The sequence below is a fragment of the Lepisma saccharinum genome, chromosome 11 (genome assembly GCF_977018435.1).
Source record: "Lepisma saccharinum chromosome 11, izLepSacc3.1, whole genome shotgun sequence".
In the NCBI taxonomy this organism is placed as follows: Eukaryota; Metazoa; Arthropoda; class Insecta; order Zygentoma; family Lepismatidae; genus Lepisma; species Lepisma saccharinum.
In genome coordinates this window covers 71,217,794-71,237,969 of record NC_139239.1, presented here as the reverse complement: position 1 = coordinate 71,237,969, position 20,176 = coordinate 71,217,794, and the positions used below count along the sequence as shown (strand labels likewise).

Below are 20,176 nucleotides of genomic sequence, written 5' to 3'. Positions count from 1 at the left end.
AAGCTATATCACTTGTAGTTTTTTTATAATGAATTAATGAAAGTGTTACCAGACTTTTGGGACACGGTGTATTTTAAATAGCAAAATTTTAAGTAAGTCCCCATACAGTAGTGTCTTGATAATCTTATGTTCTATACAATCAAAGGTAAGTGCCAAGAGAAATGGGTATGTGAATGGAAACATTGCAACGTCCTGAGGCAAAAGACACTAATTCAATATTGTTTAACTATTTTTTCTCATACAACGTTGTTACTACTGTACTGAGAACTGTTAAGTCCTATACTCATAACAACACTGTATAAGCCATTTTTCATAACACCATTATGACACCATTAAGCCTTGTTTCCATGATTATGAAAAACTAAGTATGCTGACCTAGGTTATTCTGAATGGTCTAAGTGTTTTGTAATCCGCTTGCATCCACCTTGAAAAATTATTGGGACTCTATTGTACTTCAAAATGAAGATTAGTACATCACAATTTCATTAATTACTATTGAACCAAGAAGCTGTAAGTTCTGGATTATTGTTGAAAATCGTGTAGTCTTATAATACAGAGGTGGTTATATTATTTTAGTCATAATTTTAATAATCACCACATTACTCATTTCTTCAGGCAAGAATTTGGTCCAGATATTGGAAAAATCTGGATGAAAGAAATCTTTTATTCCTTGCCAAAAGTAAACAAGTTACACATTTCAATAGGTTACAGTTTATAAAAATAAAAAAAGTAACCGCTATTTTTAAACTTTGCTTGTAACAATGGTATACATATATTCTTACCTCCTGAAATAGCATCACTCTTCATTATACAATTGACGTAAAGTGGAAGCAGCTTCATGCACTCTGGAAGAATTAGCTGACCTGCAGAAGAAGGGCTTGCACAGTTCTTACGGTAGCATGCTAGCATCTGAGCGCATCTTGAGACAAGACCTTCTTTCACGGATTTGGGATTGTTTTCAAGAAGCCTGAACACAGCTGCAAAATTACAAAAAACAATCAAATCATATGTTGGATAAGATGGTAACGGCAGATGTCTATCATAGTAAAACAGTAAATACAAAAATAAAACTACTGCATCGTTTTGAGGCAAGATGTTTTCTTGCATCATAGGCTGGCAATTCATCCTCTCATCTATATTGGGCTTAACTTAACAAAATATATTGAGTTGTTTTTTTAAGTCCACTTAATGCACAGTAAGGCTAATTATGACTGGACCTACAGTTTAAAGTGGGATCCAAACCACTATGTGCCTCCACAGGGAATCGAACCTGGAACCCCTTGATTACAATACAATATTACATCACTTATATTATCCGTCCACTGACCCTTACGATATGAATGCACTGCTCATGAAAGATCTTTGCAACCTTCAATGGATGGTTGGCCTATGTTTGTACCAACTTCACATGACAGCAATTAACAAGTCCACTCTTGTATAAGCCAAAATAGGCAGGATAAGCATGAATTTTAAATGGAAATGATCAACGGGTTTTCACACTCTCATTCAACTCAAAACTTGAAAAATGTGGACAGAATTCAGCTAATGGTATCATTCCTAATAACTACATGGTATCAAGAAGTATTGAAAATAAGTTGCTACAATTACAAAGGTATGTTAGCATTTAGGTTATCTGCCACTGTTACAAGGTGGGGGGGGGGGGAAACTTTCATCACTATTTACTAAAGTTCACTTAGAACTCATGACTGGGATGTAAGAATGAACAGTTCGGGAAGTTGAGCAATTTCTGGACTAGGACATCAATACATACTACACTGAGGATTAATTCTTGAGGAACCATAAAGATGATTGCATTATGCACCATCGTTCTCACGAGAAACAACCTGTAAAATTCTTGAGCCACGAGTTGAAAATGGAGGGGTTTGTATCTTCCATTGAAATCCAATTCATTATAATTCATTAATTCCTTTGCAATAATAGTTGGGAGGAGTGTACAGAAGTTGAGAGGGAAAAGGAGGGGTGGGGGAGGGGGTTCAACCGCTACTCAAACATTGAAAGAACACATCTTGGTCTTAAAACAATGATGCAGCATGCTGTAAAACGAAACCGGCAATGAAATATTTGTAACCTCACCAGAAGATTTTCTGGGCCTTTGTATTCTTGTCAAGACTACAAAAATGAAAGATACAATTGACAACCATTCAAATAACAAAGAGGTGATAGCTATGGAAAATATGAAACAGTATTACAGTGGAACCTCCATTTCACGTTTTTCAGGGGACTAAGCTGAAAAACTTAAAATGCATGAAAATTTCATGATGTTTTGCTATGTTGGGACCATCAAGATTGAATGTATAATGCACACAAATATAAAATCCGGGAACGTAAAATCGAGGTTCCACAGATTTAATGCACCATTGAATTTACCATGCAAGAATAAACAGTTTCTAACTAGAAGTAAGAAAAAAATTGTAAAATATAATAATACAGTAAATCAAAATATATAAATGCACAATACTTGTAGGTAAAAGGCATGCTACAGAAAATATCTTGAAAGAATTAAAAAATATAAAGCAACCAATGAAAGAATCTCTAATAAATAAGATAAGCACATTTGACAATTTACATTCTTCACAACTGTCCATGTTATCACATTCAATCACTGATTTGTATCTTAAGTGTTTTGTGGATTCACTTGGCATTTTAGTAATGGACATTAATTGTCATCATGAAACTGTTAAACTATCACTCAGATGAGCGTTAACTCAAATGGGAGTTAAAATCATGTGATTTTATCTGAAGGAAATTTTAACCAGGAAGTGTTGAAAGATTGATTGATTTCCTTTAGCAGGATAATGCACCTACTCACAGGGCTAACACCAACTCACTGTCCATAATCCTTGGAAAGATTATGCCAAGTTCGTACATAAGCACTAATACAAAACAATTACCTTGTTTAGAAAAGAAGTTAACTATGGTATCCAGATCACAACTTCTGTACAAGTCTGCCATCTGCATGCATGTCTTCAGTGACAAATTCAAAATACGTAACCTTCGCTGGCCACCACAGGAAGTGTACAGGAGAGCAACTTGTACATACACACCATCTTCTTCTGTGAGCTTGTCATCATGTTTGATTTCAACTGCAACACCCTAAAGAAATAATCTCAAATTTAAAAATGACCACAGTTCTTCACACATCAGAAAATTTAAATAACATGAAACTAACAAGAGTTTGAATATTGCATATTTGGTATCAGCACCTACAATAAAACTTGGCGAACCTATATACCCTGAAATACTCGCAGATTGGAATTCCTCTTCCAGAATCACCCAAAACCCCCTTCTTGCAGGTGCTGTATGATACAGCATCTTTACCCAAGGCCGAACAAATCATTTCCTTCAACTCGGCAGTATTTTTCTTCAGTTGATACGCAAAAAGCATGCAGTGCCTGATGTGCTACTTCTCAAACAACAAGACTCACTACTGCTTCTTTGTGTTATGTTGTCTGCAAATTTGGTATTTTACCTTCTTAGGTTGGCATTGGGGTTACCGAGCATAGGTTTTGAGATGAATTTTTGCACCTTATATTATATGTATTAGAATATATATAAAATGCATCACTGTTGTGTGATTATATAAAAGCAAGTTTTTACAATCATGCTCAGTGTGTGTCCTGAATGGCAATCCTATTATTTACTTCGGAACAATTATAAAAAATTACAGTGTATCAAGGAGTATTCAGACAGAATATGTGAAATTTTCATTTTTGACAGTCTTAAGGGTTGATTTGATGTGTAGTGTTTATAAAGAGCTATTCAAAGTGATTAGTAAAATGAAATATTTATTAGGGATGGGCAGATATGAAATTTTGGCTGATACCAAATAAAGTAGATATAAAATTAGAAATAGTCCTTGAGGAACCTGAAATGTTCATTGATCTCCTTAAAATATGTGTGTTTCTAGGTAACTGCAGTGCAAAAGAAGTTGAATATTTAGACATTTACTTTAAGTAGGGCATGGAGTTTATCCATAAAAATTACAACAAAATGGCAGAAGCTTTCACTAAATTATAAGACATTTATCGATATATCAAATCGATAAAATAATCGGTAGTTTTACTGATAAACAGATAACCTATATCACCAGATACCGATTAATGGGTCCCATCCCTAATACTTATACATCAGTAATTTATCTTGAATACTCTGCAAATGTTAAAACTTACCTTGTCACAATCTATACTGGCCAGTTCCATGTCTGTAGTATTGGACATAAAGAAATTTCCATAAAAATCTGTAGCACGAACACCAGTTGATGTCCTCACTCTCATGACTGCATCAAATGCAATTGGCCTACTCACATCTCGTTTAATATCTGTTATCAACCGTTGGCCATCCAAGTCAGCCTGCAAGTAACAAAAAATATTGATTATTTTGGACAAAAAAAAAAAATAATATGGTTGTCATTTTGTACTGTAAATTATTAATTTATATCACTAGAGACCAGATTTTAAAGGGAAAAATTTTCCTCTAAAAATTAATTATTACCAAAAGAAGAGGGGAAAAAAGGAATACGTTTTTCTGCAATCCACTAAAAATACTATTTAAATGAAAGCGCAATATATCCATTCACATATAAAAAGGGATACATTAAATTTTTATATTAATGTATCCATTTTGACATATGAATTAGTGTTAATTAAATATTGTGCTTACATTTCCCTTTTTTGAAGGTAAAGTAAACACAGCAAATAATCTTACTATCCCTTTCGATGAAATCTTCCTTGAAACAGCTTATTCTAGTCTAACTTCTATTTCTTATTTTTTTAAAATAGATCTATTGACTTATTATGAAAGTTTACACTATTTGGAACATTTCTGAGAAAACTGGACGTTCATAGAAGACACTGTTCCAGAGACATATCAAATAAAAAAATATCAAATATGGCGGATTATTTCCAACATGGCGGCTGTCGGAGCGCAGATATTGATTGGCTACTAGACTGAAAATATCTTAATGATAGAACAATTAATCCTACCAAGTCTCTTGCTTTTATCAAGAAGTCAATGATTCGGGACTGAGCCTCCGGCCTGTGATAAAGATGTAATTTTTTGTGCTTTGTTATGAGGTCCAAAGTTATTTTGCGGCGGGTGTATGTAGATATCCACATTTCATTTTTCATGTTTTTGAAAGGTGTGAGGTACTTTTTCCTACCAAGTTTTGTCACGAAATGAACTCCAAAATGCAAAATAAGCTCTTGAAAATAAAAAAAAAAATTTAGAGTTTATTTACCAAGGCAACACTTTCTGAAGTCTGAATTATCCTGTGAGTTATGCAAATCACAGAAAATTGGTTAATTCCAGGGCTCAAAAAATCCCGGTCGCCAGGTTGCCATGGCGACTAGAAATTTCAGCCTGGAGACTGATCTTTTGCTGTAATATTGCCATTTTTCAAATTTGCATGTACGAAATTCAGACAACTCCAAGTTAAAATTGCAGTACAGCGTAAGTTAGCAGCGTTGTGAACATTTCATAGAATAAATAACAATTTCTTACTCTTTGTCCCTCAAACCCCCCCCCCCCCCCCATTTCCCGCTTTCTCACATGATTTAGCAATGTCTTGAATACAGTGATGCTCAGCTTATTATAGATTGATTGATTTTTGAAGATGGGGATGAGTGATGATATGATCAATGAACACTCGCAAACACAGGCCGGGATTCAAACCTGGGACCCCTGGCATCGTAGCGCGATGTGCTAACCACTCTGCCACTAGGGCCGGCTCACCTTCTTATAGTATGCACAACTGCTAGTAGGTGGTTTCCTGGCACCTAGCTCTGAAGAAGATTTTTCGAGCACTGGTTAAGTCTGATATATATATATATATTTGAGAAGCAAAAATGGACTCTATACAAGAATAAACTTTACACTCTGATAACTACACAAGTTTACTACTAGAAGGGAAATATTTATTTTGTGTAATAAGCGTAGTTTTTAAAATCAAATTAAGGGTTATATTCACCATTTTAACACCAAAATGCCATTTCATATACTGCTTTTGATCTTGAAATGTGAGCAGATTTTGTACCAAAATCTTGATCTTCTATTTACCATAAATATGTGGCTCTAACTATCACTATACCATAGCTAAGAAGCTTATATCCTTATCAAGAACAAATTAGAATAGTCTACCATGACTGAGCGCACATACCACTTTGAACTGATGCCCATACTCTAAACAATTTCCACTGATATCAATGCTTGAAAATTGAAGCAATTGAAGGTTGTACAAAATATTGATTAGTATTAGTGTGTTAAGTATTCCACTCCAATTATATAAATAAATTTAGCAGAGTTTTGCTTTGAAATATTACATCAGCATATTAAAGCAGCAATTACGTATAATCACAAAATCCAGTTTTTCACACAATACTGGTGCAAAATAAATGGAAACTTCAGAATTTCCACGATTTTTACTCCCTGAATGTGTCATGTGGCATTTTTGCAACCACTGTGTCAGACAAAATGTGTGAGAAAAGATCCCAATACATCGTTATCATCTTAGCCCTATAATCTTGCAATAAAATCATTACATGTAGCCTGCAAGAGATCAATTTTACACATTTTGGAAACTCAGTGAGCATAACTCACCTGGAAATAGGTGTACTTGTAAACTTCTCCACCTGTTAGTCTGCATACTTGGCTTATAGTTGCTATGTCGATATAAGAGTTGTTAAAAACGAACAGGTCCACACTGCAGCCAACAGCAACACAATCCTGTCCAAGGTTGTTGTAGTAATTTATTTGTGGTGCTGAAAGGAGGGAAAATATCCACTTTCATATTTTATTTTTAAATAACATTTTTGTTCAACTCTACAGCTTGAATCTCAAAAACTTTCACCTGCATACAGGATATAACATAACAGGCTGGAAACACTTAAAATGTAAGAAAAGCTGAATGTCTTGACTGATAAAACTGGAAACTACGCTATTGAAATCTAATAATTATGTCAACTGATTCATTAGTATTATCTATATTGTAAATATTAGGGATGGGACCGATTATTTGGTACTCTTATCGGTATTCGGCCAAAATGGGCATATCAGTGTATCGGTTTATTGGTAAAATTACCGACTACTTTACCGATCCGATATATCTATAAACATCTGATAAATTAGTGCAAAATTCTGCCATTTTGTTTTGATTTTTATGGATAATCTCCATGCCCTACTATCTAAAATAGTAAATGTCTAAATATGCAATTTCTTTTGCACTAGAGTCACCTGGAAACACACATTTATTATGGAGGTCAATGAACCTTTCAGGTTCTTCAAGGACCATTTCTAATTTTATATCGGATTGGTAGAATATAGTTATCGGTAAATTTTATATCGGTACTTTATCGGTATCGCCCAAAATTTCATATCGGTAAATTCCTAGTAAATATAGACACTTACTATTTAGTAGAGTAATTGAAGGAGTAGTTAAACATTACAAAACAAAATATTCCAAGTATAGATTTAACATTCTGATATTTCTTGATATTCCTGGATATACCACCATGAATGTACACTGTCATATGATATGGGTTTAGTCTTCATTGGGAATGGTTTCTAATTGTCAAAAGGTTAAAACGTAGGTAACAAAAATATGTACATAACCTGACTATATTGAATCTCAAGAGTCTGTACTTCCATTGTTCAGATAATTTATCAAGCATTTCATTTATCATCAGTACAAGATACTCAAAAAGTATTGCCTGATATGCTCAGTTACATTAGCGACGAAATAAAGCTTTATTAAGGAATATGTGTCCAGTACGATAGATACAGTGGAACCTCAATTTTATTTTTTTCAGGGGACCAAGCTGGAAAAACACTTAAAATGGAGGAAAATTTTCTAACATTTGGCTATGTTGGGACAATCAAGATTGAATGTTTCAAGCGGGAAAATTTTAAATCCTGGGAACATAAAAATAGGGTTCACTGTATATCCCTAATTGACAGTTACCTAAAACTGATTTCTCCTTTTCAGTGCCTAATACTTTCCGATCATCTCTGTTTTTCAGCTTTCCTGGAGCTTCAGCGACAGGTAAGGATGAATGAAAGACAAGAAGCTTCCCGGCACACTCTGAAGCCTGCAACAAAAACAAACACAATGTTACAATTACAAAAAGCACAATATTCAGACAGAAAGGAATTTGAAATTGTATGAAAATTTTACGTGGATCATCTACACAGTCCTAACGTTCATCATGACTATCATTTTAATTTAGTCACGTGACGATTGTGGCTCGACCAGAAAATAACCCAGGACAGTGCATTTTGTGAACACTTAAGCTATATAAAGTTAGTTTCAGCTGATACCACTTTGAAAAGACTCCGATATTCTTACTGATTCACACCGGGACCAATACAGAAAAATTAACAATTGAAAGTTGTTCAAAATATTGATTAAACATTAGCAGACGGATGAGATATTTATATGTCTCACAGGTATTTTCGTTGAGGATGGATATATATACCATATTTGCCAGTGTATAAGACACTTTTTTTCATTAAAAACAGGTATGAAAACAAGGTGCATCTCAGTTTTTGATTACCTTCATTTCTGGAAATTTTCTGTTCCGAGTTAGACAATTCCTTTCTTGCTTCCTTCCTGTGTGTAAAGATTAACATGTTTTCTTTCAAAGTGAGATTAGGTATATTATTTGTTGAAGTAGACCTACATATTACTTAACATATCAAATACTGTAAATTAATTATAAATTCCTCAAAAAATGTGTACAAAAAAGGGATGCATCTTATACGCTGGCAATATGGTGCTGGCACAACATGGAAGCAATTAATGTGTGATTTCTTGAAAACTACACAGGATATTTCAGTCCTGTCTTTTTTGTTCATTAGTATACATATGAAGGTATGAGATTACAAAACAATATATACATTGTTACTATTACCAACAAGCAAAGATTGAAAAGGTCCTTAGTTACCCCTCGTAATATTATGGGATACATTTATAAAAAGGACTATAAGTCCTAAACCACTGCTTTTATCTGAAAAATTTCGACTTTATGTGTAATAATGAACCAAAAGCAACAATTTAACAACATGCGACACTTAGGGGTGTAGGGGGTACGTGGGGATAAAGGCCCAAAGTTTGAAATTTGCCCACACCATGTGACAGCAAATAATGCGCCATTTCTTGAAAACTACACCCACTGTTACTATTGAAATTCTGGATTTTTTCCTTAAAGCTAGCAAGACTGTTGCCCTTACACATGATTATCTTCTTTTTGTACAAGGAGTATTAGTCTGTTTTCAACGAAACTTTGCATGGTCGTAGGAATGTACCACTGCTTGTATACTACATTTTTCCCATTCACTTTGGGCATGCTATATGCCATTTTTTTATTTTAATTTAAATTATTTTACTCTTTTTCCTCCTAACACTTTCTTTAACATTCATTATTGGGAAGCACAATGTACAAATTTGACCTCTCCTAAAAGCCCTGTCTATAATGAAGAAAAAAAACTGTTTCATCTCCCTACGACAATTAGTTCTCCAGTACAATTTTTCTTGTACTTCGTGGCAAGTTTGAAAAGCGTGAACTTGAAAAGGTCCCATCTGCAGAGAGTTTACCCTCATGCAAGGCTCTGCCACGTAAAGATTAATATTAGCGAGTGAATATTCCACTCCAATTAGAAGCGTCAATTTACCAGTTTTGCATGTGAAAGCAATTTAAAGAAAACAAACAAAGTAGTAAGTTTCTTCGTCAGAATAGTCAAACACAGATGCCCAGCCCTTGCAAACTTCTCCAAACAAGAAATTCTATCCACTCTACAAATTCATGACCTTTCTCTTCGCCGTCAACTCTCAGACTTAACACTACTCTTCAGAATCATTAATGGACAACTTTTCACCAGCGAACTCTTGCCACTTCTTAATATCAGAATCCCACGTCCCAACAGTAAATGCAACAACTTCTTTTACATTAAATCTTCAAGGCTATCCTTAGAACAAAGATCACTTCTCTACAGGCTACAAACCACTTACAATTCATTAAAAGACGCTCCGGGCTTCCATTTATCAAAGCAGACTTACAGAACGGCGTGCATAAAGCAGCTGAAGTATAAATAATATTATTTTTGATCTAGTTGTTATTATTCTTGTTATATATGTATATGTGTGTGTATGTGTCCATCTTATTATTTTGTTTATTTCTTTTCCGGTTGATATCCTGATGTAAAATGGATTTTTCTGTATTCAGGACTTTTCAAATAAATAAATAAAATAAATAAAAATATTCAAAAAATGACATTAGAATATAAAAATGCCTGTTAAATAATCACAAAATACAGTTTTTCACATAATATTGACACAAAATCAATGAAAACTTTAAATGATGCGTAACTTCCCGGAATATTAAACTATGCAAAAGCTCAAAATGTTGGAAAAGTATTGACTGGTATCAGTAAATAAATCCAAAAGATACTTTCCCATATCGACAACACTGGTATCAGCCAAATATGAGCAGAGAGTAAACCAACACCAAATAACAATGAAAAATTCCAGCCACTCACCTTCAGAGCTTCCAAACCTGCCTCAATAGCAGGTCCTAGAACTGTTTCGGTTTCCCTGGTGTCAGCAAACATGGAAGGTATTTGCTCCATCAAACTATCAATGACAGCTTCAGATTCACTTGGATCGCACAAGAACCCATCAAGTAATGGCATGAACATATCCTGCACATCGCCAACTACCATCATTTGCGGTTGTGCCAAACATCCCTAAATTTAAAAGATATTCCGTTAACTTACCTAAAACATTACAAATAATACCTCTCAACTGACTTCAACAAGACAGAACCAATTATGAATAACCCCAAGGACAATATTCACTGGACATATGGTATATTTAGTGTAAATTTGGCATTAAATCATTTTGTTAAAATTTACAGAGAAGGAAAATACATGGGATGAAATGTTGTAATTAAAAATTATATATGTCAATAAAACATTAACATAAATCTAAAAAAAACAACAACACAAAAACATTCCAAGCTAACAGATACAAAACTTATACAGTCAACTCTCGATACGACCTTTCACAGTTCCCGGGAAAAGGGTTGTTATTTCGAAGGAGTCGTTATTGGAATTTGCACCAATTTTCAGCTCAAACAGAGCTCAAATGGACACAAAGATTCCTAGCAGACTGCAACACCATTTATCCTGGAAGATATACAACCTGTTATGCACAGGATACATGTTGTGAGAAGGAAAATAGAACATAAAAACGTTTTCCACAAAAGGATTTAAAATAATGTTACTTTCTTTCAATTGTGCACAGTCGTTGCTCTTCCAGGAAATTCTTACAATTCTAGTTCATGAGAAACACATTTGCACTGAGACCTATGGAAAGGAAAACAATCTCTCGCTTATAGCAAGTGAAACTCAAATCATCTTGACACCAGTCACACTGGCGCCAGCAAAAGTTGGGAGATAATCGAGCAGAATGAATGTTGGATTTTATACGGGTCTATTGGAGCATTGCCTGTTACAAGGTTAACTGGTAAGATAAGATATCTCGGAAAAAACAACACAACCTTTCTAGGTACCAGACAAAAAAAAAAAGGTGAGGCTGTAAATTTCATTCTGGTTCATCTGTGTAAAATACATCTAAAAAAAAAAAGTCACGTTTTCTTTGGTTCAACCAACTTCATAGTCAACCCCCTCTCCCATTCAACGGAGCAGTCCAAACTCCTTCCTTGACTTGCATTGTAATCCAGCCTTAAAAAGGAAACACGCAACTTGCAATCTGTTTTCACCAAATGTGTATTCTAGGACACATTAAACAGCGTCCCAGTCGATAATCATTCTGGTTTGGAATTGGATTTCACTTTAAACTGTATATTTAGTCCCGACTAGTCCATCAGCATAAACTGAACTCAAAACAAGCTTTATGAAACCTGTGCATTTTCAGATATCAAAATGGGAGGTTGTTATTTACTCTCACGTTAATCGACGATTTAATGTTGGATTTAGCGATGTCAACATCCGCTCCTCCAAACATTTTCCCCTTGAATAATGTCTCTTTAAATCAGTCTCAGCTTCCATTCCTACATTCAGCACTTTTTTTTCTCCCACATGAATGGTCCTGAAGAAAAGCGGTGATTATATTGTGTGCTTTTTCTTCCAACACGCTCCGTGTTGAGGAAGTTTATTCTTGTGTCAGATGCAAAATAAAATTTACAGTTTTGCTTATCAGAAGGCACAGAACATGAAGTTGTTTTAACTCTTGTTTTTCTTTCTGGAGATTGAATTCGTTATCTTCAAATCAAAACAGCTTTGCGAGATTCAAAACAATGACTTTTTGCTTCGTGCTGGATCAATCATTGCTGTTATTAGCAGGTCTTCCTCTCCGCACAACAGTTTTGCTACCTTGTGTTCTGATGTCAGACGAGCAATGCTTATGAGGTTAGGCTAAGCCTGTTAGGTTAGGTTCCATTAGCATAAATACAATGAAAAATTATTATTTAGGCTAAGAGAACTAAACCTAGCTAGCATAACCTGACAACATAGGCATCTAGCCTAAAATTAAAAAGCTTTCTCCCGTGACGTCAGAACACAAAATTGCTCAAGTGTTGTGCAATAAGTGAGACCCGTTATCGGCAAGGACAGCTTTGCAGACTCTAGGCAAAACACTGGTGTCAGCTACAGCGTAAACACAAGGAGACCGGCTGGAAGTTCGAGCAACAGGTGGTCAAAGAGAAAATACTCAGCATTTTAAGATAACGCAACTGTCAAAGACTGAACTTTTATCAGCAGTGTAAAGAAGAAAGAAATGAACCTTGATTTACGGTTTACTATGCAACAGACAATAATACGGGCAATATTTCCTATGGATTAAATAGCATTAAAAAAAAATAGGACCTGCAATTATCACATTGCCGCGCACACCAGTGGCGGAGAATGAGCTGGGACAGAAAGGGGGGGGGGTAACTTTCTTTTTTTTACCTGTCCTATGGTTTTTGTTCGTATTCAAGAATGTACCCAGAACTCTTTGCCCCATTTTAGACGTCAAAGGAAAGGAAGAGAGGTCCACTTCCACCCTTGCCTGTAATCACCCCGTGTACACACACGATCAAGAAAATCGTGGCTGAAACAATCGGCATCACCAAATTTTTCACGGTTCCCGGGAAAAGGGTCGTTACTTCGAGAGGGTCGTTATATCCGGGGGTCGCAGAATCAAGAGTTGACTGGATTCCTTTTTACAAATCTTTATAAATGTTAAAGCATAGTTCATTTAAAGCATAGCTCATGTCATGTACCACCATGATTATACATAAATGAGATATTTACTGATGTACACAATATCAGCAATACCAATAAAAGTGAAAAATCACTTTTTATGCACAATTCTAAATGTGTAATAGTTTTTCTTGTATGTACGCATTGCTTGCATTATAGAATTATTTTCCTGTAGTTTACGGTTATTACAAGCATAAGAAAACAGTTTTTCTTTGTGACGTTTCAGGAGAACACACGCTCCCTTCATCAGACATTTATTTTCATTTTGACTAAAGATACAAAAGATACCTGAAACGTCACAAAGAAAAACTGTTTTCTTATGCTTGTAATAACCGTAAACTACAGGAAAATAATTCTAAATGTGTTCTAAAAAAAATGCAAAAATTCACCTGGCAAAAAGGGGACTTGCGAATCCTAAAACATTGATATTTTGAGAACTAACACTTAAATTTAAATATTCTGTCTCCCTTTCTTTCTCTTGCTAAAAGAGTAGTGTACAGTATCAGTCAAGTGAGAGTGGTACACAGTGGAACCTCAATTTTACGTAGGGGACCAGGCTGCATACTTAAAATACAGGAAAATGTAAAATTGATGAAAATTTTATGACATTGTTGGGACCATCAAGATTGAATGTATAATGTGGGAAAATGTGAAATTTGGGTTTCACTGTAGGTTTTTCTAGAGTAAGTAGACAGCATGCATAGAGTGTTAAGTCCCAGCCTGGACATGAGTACAGTGGACTCCTGGTTTTACATCACCAGATTTTCCATATTCTTACATTATACATTCCATGTTCATGGTCCCAATAAAGCAAAATGTTTCAAATTTTTTCCAGATTTAAAATTTTTTTTTAAAACTTTTGTCCCATTAAAAACACAAAAAATCAAGTTGTCTTTTGTGTGTCCATCCATCAATTTGAGGATCACTTGAGGCATGCATATTTTGTTTTTGGTGAAAACACAAAATGTGAAATATCACATTGTAATGTGAATTTTTAATGTTTCTGAAAGGTGTGAGGTGCATTTTCTTACCCTGTTTTGTCCCAAAATAATGTGAAATGATCTGCAAAATGTGAAATAGACTAAAACAAACATGAAATTTTCAATTTATTTACCAAAGAAACACTTTCTTAAGTCAGCATTATCCCGTGAGTTATGCGATTCATGGAAAATTGATTAATTGTGCTGTAAATATTTGAGAAGGAAAAATGGAGCCCTTGTACAAGAATAAACTGAATATGCTGGCAACGACATAAATATGTTATTAGAAGGGATATGTTTATTTTGTTTAGTGCGTGCAATTTTTAAATGAAATTTGGGTTACATTCACATTTTTAAAATCAAAATGTCATTTCATATACTGCTTTTTCACCACTATAACAGCAAAATTTTTACCACTTTTGAACCCGAAATTGACTGTTTTTGTACCGAAATTTTGCTTTTTTATTCACAAAAAATATGTGCTTCTACTAATCACCATTTATCCTCATTCATTATTAGCCAAGAGTGACATAAAAGCAAAGCAAAATAATTGAAATACACAGCAGCTAGCATGAAATATTTTGATAATTTTACACTAATATATCAACTGTTGCATTATCTAAGACACGGTAAAATTTGCATTGCCCCAAATATGGAAGCAACAAGAATTAAAACATGTACTTATTGTCTGAAGCATGCTCCGGACTGGAATTTATTTTTAATTTTACCTTTGAAAGCATAGCAAACAAAACTCAATGAAATAAAATTTAACACTACAAAGAAATAAATGACACTCTCATACAGATAGAAGATTAACATAATCAGGACAATATTGCCATTGTAACGGTATCACCAAAACACACACAAAAATTACTAATTCCTTTCTAACAGCCAATCTGGATAATTGTAAAAACCAAGAGGCAATACCCGAAAAAAGGTTATTTTCTTTCAGGCTGGGATGAAAGTTGTAAGATTTACAGGGTGTTTTTCAATATGTCCTGAACAAGGGCAATTTCTACTATCTGTACAATAGCATAAGCTATGTGACAAACTTGTTTGTTCAAATAATGCATGTTACATAATTTTACCAATTTCGAATTTTCCCACATTACAAGCTCTGAAAAAGATTCCATTGCACAATTCATGAAAGAAACAATAATACATTCAAAACCAGTAAAGTAAATTACTTACCTTTACATTGTAGAAGTGAACAGTATTATTATATGTTATGAAGCCAACTTTCATATTCGACTTCTGTTGCCCTTCATCCTTTGGAAGCAATTTGACTATCTCCTTCATCTCTCGACATAACAAATTGACCATTCCAGATTTTATATTGTTGTATGATACATCTATTACAAAAATAAGCGCTGGTGGCTTTGGAAATGTGTTATTCTGGGGGGAAAAAAAGTGGACATGTTTTACTATTTTGTGGCAAGGACATACTACAAAATAATTATTGGCACTTTTTTCCAGAGAGACCAGCTTAAAAAAACAAAGCACATGGATGATTTCTACATTTTTTAAAAAAATAAAGTACACTATTCTCCAAGACACATCCTAAATATTAATCCCAGAAATAATATAAGATATATTATAATAATTTACGATGCAACAATAATTTTGTGAATGATCTCTGATTATCTTATGCTTGATTTAAACCCATCTACACATTAAGTCTTAATCAATTTTCCAAGTTCGTGAAGAAGAGTCAACATTGGCTGAAATTTCATGAAATTATTAATATCGGAACATGTCACTGGTCCAAATTTTTGTAATCATGCTGACAACACAAAATATGAAATAATAATAAGCTTTCAACATATCAAAATTTTATTCACAGCATATTTAACACTTGCAGCCCTGACAGTTGACTGAAATTATTTCTAGAAAATGAACCGAGTACACCAGTGGATCTCAAAGTGTGCGTCTCAGCACCCTGGGGGTGTTGTGGTTGGCTTACAAGAGTGCCGTGAAATGTTCCAATATTTTCACTGAAATGATATGATTGTTCCAAATATGGGCTTATTTAGTACTTCTTACACATAAAATGTTTCCGAATTTGAAATATTGTTTATTCTTTAACATAAAGCAAGCAACCGACCACACTAAGTGTTGAAAGTGTTAGACAGGACTACATTCTGACTGGGGCAACACGAAAAAAACTTGAATAACTAAGGGTGCCGTGAAACGAAAAAGTTTGGGAACCCCTGGTTTCATTCCATCTCATCTGCTAATATAAAAACACCTTTCAGTGTAAACAACTTATAGGCACAATTGATACGTACTCTACAATAATCCTTAATAGCTACAAATTCATATGTTCCCAGAACAAATTCAGGTCTTTCATGTTTATCTATTCTTTGCCCTGTGTGGTCTAGATGCTGGAAGTACTCTGGAGGAACTGGAATAAAAATAACATTTGTTAAAAATAAAAATAACATTTGTTAAAAATAAATAGGACAAGGAATAATACATTAATATTCATTCTATAAACAGCACAAAATAAGTGTTTTTTCTATTCCATTGGATGTGATGATGCAAAGTAGAAGCTTGTGAATCGTTACCTGTTATAAAATGATCAATGTGCTGGTTTATTCCACCATAAAGAAGTTTATCTTGAATAATGACGTTCCTAACAATTTTTTTAAAAATATATAGAATCCTTATTTTCATGTTGGGTTTATAATTACAATTGTCATATGAAAAAAATAACACTTTTATTACAAGTGATCGTGTTTTACTAACTTTTTGTTCATATTATTAGGTCCAATAATACCATTGAAAGAACAAATAATACAATGAACTACACACTGGCTGATTATCTGTGACAAGTATGCTACAGTATTTATCATAACTGTTGAATAAAAACAAGTTGTCCAGGACAGGATGTACAACAGTAACTTGTACTCACATCATCTGTAATTTAAAAATATCAAACACAACAGAAAATTAATTGAATGTATCTTCTGAAATGTTAGCAAACAATGTGGACTTCAGACCACATCTAAATAAATCAGCACCAGGCGATACAGAATATGAGCATCTAGTGAGATGTGTAAAATGCCAATGCTAATTTCTAGGGCTGAGCCAATATGCTACATCACTATTGGATGAAATTTATCCCGGATGATGGCCAGTATTTTTCCAGAGCATACAGAAATGCTGTGTTAACAGTTTCATGGAACATAGCTACCTTGGAAACTATACACTTGCAACATGGCGAGGAGAAATGGATTTTATGATTAAATGACTCTTTCATGTGAATTATGAATATTTTAAAGAAAAAATCTCTGGTGCCGACATCAACTTTTCAATCCCATGTGAGTGGAGGGAGCATGATTGATGCAATCAGCTGTTTACCATGTGATCCTTACTTCACGTTGCCAAAATATGTAGCATTCTTCAGCAGATCATCATTATCTTTACTCTGTGTCAAGTGTTTCAATGATCATGAAGTGGAAAACTGTTCAGTGAAAATAGGAATATAATATTTAACATTGTTGAAGTTTTTGACAATGAAGGAGGGGAAGTTATATACATGTAGCAACATAGGGCACTTAGGCACAGGCGAGGGGCAAGTGAGAAAAATTTGGAATTTAACCCTATCCAATCCAATTTTTCTGCCACTCCCATACTCCTCAGCTCTCATATATTTTGGGCTTGATAGAGGATGGTGGATTACTTGTTATTAACCTACAGTTTTAAGAGAAAAACATTAATATGAACTCATCTGATGACTTTATTTATTTATTTTTGGTTACATAAAATAATTAAAGTGTTTTTGTTTATAATTTACCTACATCCCCTTTTCTCTCTGCTATTTTCCTACTAGCACTACCACAGAAATAGTGTGGACAATAATCTGTTCAGATCGAAACACATGGCCTGCCGAGAAAGAGAAACCTGTGCTATCTGTTGGGTTATTGTCCTTGCTACACGAGGAAATGCATCAAATGGACAGCAACAAAAAGCATGTCAGACATCAGAGTGGAACAGGAAAACCATGATGTTGGATGAGGTCAGACAAAGAATTGGAAAAGGGTTAACTGCAGATGACACTGATACTTTGCCAAAGTTCAGGCATCATTACGGTACACCACCTTTGCAAATACTGCAAAACTTTTGCATCTTCAACATCTCAAGAGTGTACACAGGTACAATATGTTACGGAAACATGTTACTTACCTTCTGTTGTAGCTTTGCAGAACACACACTGAAACCTTCTTCCCCCATCAATGAACTGCATGAATGGGCACATGTATGCTTTACAACGTATGCACCGTACAGGTCCCATTTCTCCTAAATTAACTACTGGTGCTGGAACTTCTCCCTTCGCAAGCCTAGCAAAGGGACTTACGACAAGGCCAAATGGAACTGATGTCTGAAAAGAAAGACAATTTTCATGACCTTACATTAAATTAGGGATTGGGAAGATTTGGCAATATTTGTGTCAAGGTTAATAAAAGTGAGTAAATATATGAAAGTCAATCATGCAAAATACAATTGATGAGCAATTATTTTTGGCAAAAATTTGTTTCAAGTCCACTTTTTGTACAAATTAATTACACTTTTTGTACAAATTAATTAATCAGGGCTGTAGAAACATTTTGAGGTGGTATCCTTTACTGAAACTGAATATTTTTATTTACCTAGGTACAATGCTATTGTGGAGGCCTAAATTGCTATTTACTTTGGCATTCAATGCCTTACCATTCAGTCAATCCAACTTTTGATCTTTCACAACTTAGATCTCTGGATATGTAAACCGTTGTTATTGGCAAGCATCGAACATCCAACTGATTCCAAGTATCTCCAACAGCACAGTGACTAACGTCAGCTTGCCATCAAGGGTGTCCAAGGTTCGATTCCCAGTGGATGCATAATTTACAGTGGTTCAGATCCCACTTTAAACTGTAGATCAAGTCCTGAGTAGTCTATATGAGCATTTTGTCCTCTGAACTGTCAAAAGCTGTTACTTATTTAGTTCATTTTTATTCCTTAAATTGAAAATGAACATTCTATATTTTTTCCCCTGGAACTTAACTTATTTGAAGTCTGTTACAAACCTGTTTCATCATATCTATTGTTGCAGGCACGTTATACATAGTTGAGCGCAGAAATCGTGGTCCAGCATTCCCCTGATCTTGAGTCACAAAATTGGTTGTTATTAAAGGCGGGACTTGACCTTTCAAATTTGTGTAGAACATTCCAGCTCTCGATCTTTGGTCATCTTGCATAACTTGAATCTGAAACAAAACAAAAAGTAAAAACTCAGATTAGTATGCTTATGGCATCTTGAACTTTGCCTTGGTATTAATAATATGTCAAACATTTAAGATTTTGAAATCACATTTGAAGAGGTACTTTCTCTCAATCTTTCCTTCTCTGACTGTCTTTTTTTTACTTCAGCATAATGCGACCTTATTAAATTTTTCTAGCATATTTTGCCAAAAGATTGTGCACAATTAAGAGCCAAATGCGAAAATACATTCTTAAATATGAAATTAATTTTCTGACGAATATTTTCTGGTTGATGAAAAAAGTCCTCAGCCACCAGCGTGGATAAAAATCATCATTTTTATTAAAACAATAATTTTTGATGATTTTCTTTTAAATCGATTAAAAAAAAAAACAAGTTTTAAATTCCTTGCATGACATAGATACATTTTTTTTCATAAAACTACTTTTCCTGGTAAACAGACCTGTAAAATATTCGAACAGCAAATAAAAAATTCTATGTAAACATTTTTGTTTCTGATCCTGTATACTCCAAATTTACTATGAAAATGTTTATTGAGTGTGTTAATGAAACTATAATTTCAGTAACTTCTCTTCTAGTGAAAGTATAACATTCTGGATCTACTATGTAATTGTAACTTAAAATATTTTTTTATAGTCTTTGTAGTCTTTTTAATGAT

General features: G+C 34.2%; 1 protein-coding gene across 4 annotated transcripts in view; it reads right to left on the bottom strand.

Annotated features, from left to right (window-relative positions):
• The window catches only part of Sec24CD (COPII coat complex component secretory 24CD), a 49,000-nt gene that overhangs the window by 14,110 nt on the left and 14,714 nt on the right, over window positions 1-20,176 (bottom strand). For all 4 annotated transcript variants that reach the window (XM_083131381.1, XM_083131383.1, XM_083131380.1 and 1 more), the window contains 10 exons: window positions 19,325-19,504; window positions 18,444-18,639; window positions 16,544-16,659; window positions 15,447-15,650; window positions 10,549-10,755; window positions 7,976-8,102; window positions 6,616-6,776; window positions 4,191-4,370; window positions 2,913-3,114; window positions 783-977 (listed from right to left, as the gene is read on the bottom strand). In XM_083131381.1, the coding sequence (XP_082987507.1) occupies window positions 783-977; window positions 2,913-3,114; window positions 4,191-4,370; window positions 6,616-6,776; window positions 7,976-8,102; window positions 10,549-10,755; window positions 15,447-15,650; window positions 16,544-16,659; window positions 18,444-18,639; window positions 19,325-19,504 (1,768 nt within the window). The remainder of the gene's footprint in view (window positions 1-782; window positions 978-2,912; window positions 3,115-4,190; window positions 4,371-6,615; window positions 6,777-7,975; window positions 8,103-10,548; window positions 10,756-15,446; window positions 15,651-16,543; window positions 16,660-18,443; window positions 18,640-19,324; window positions 19,505-20,176) is intronic.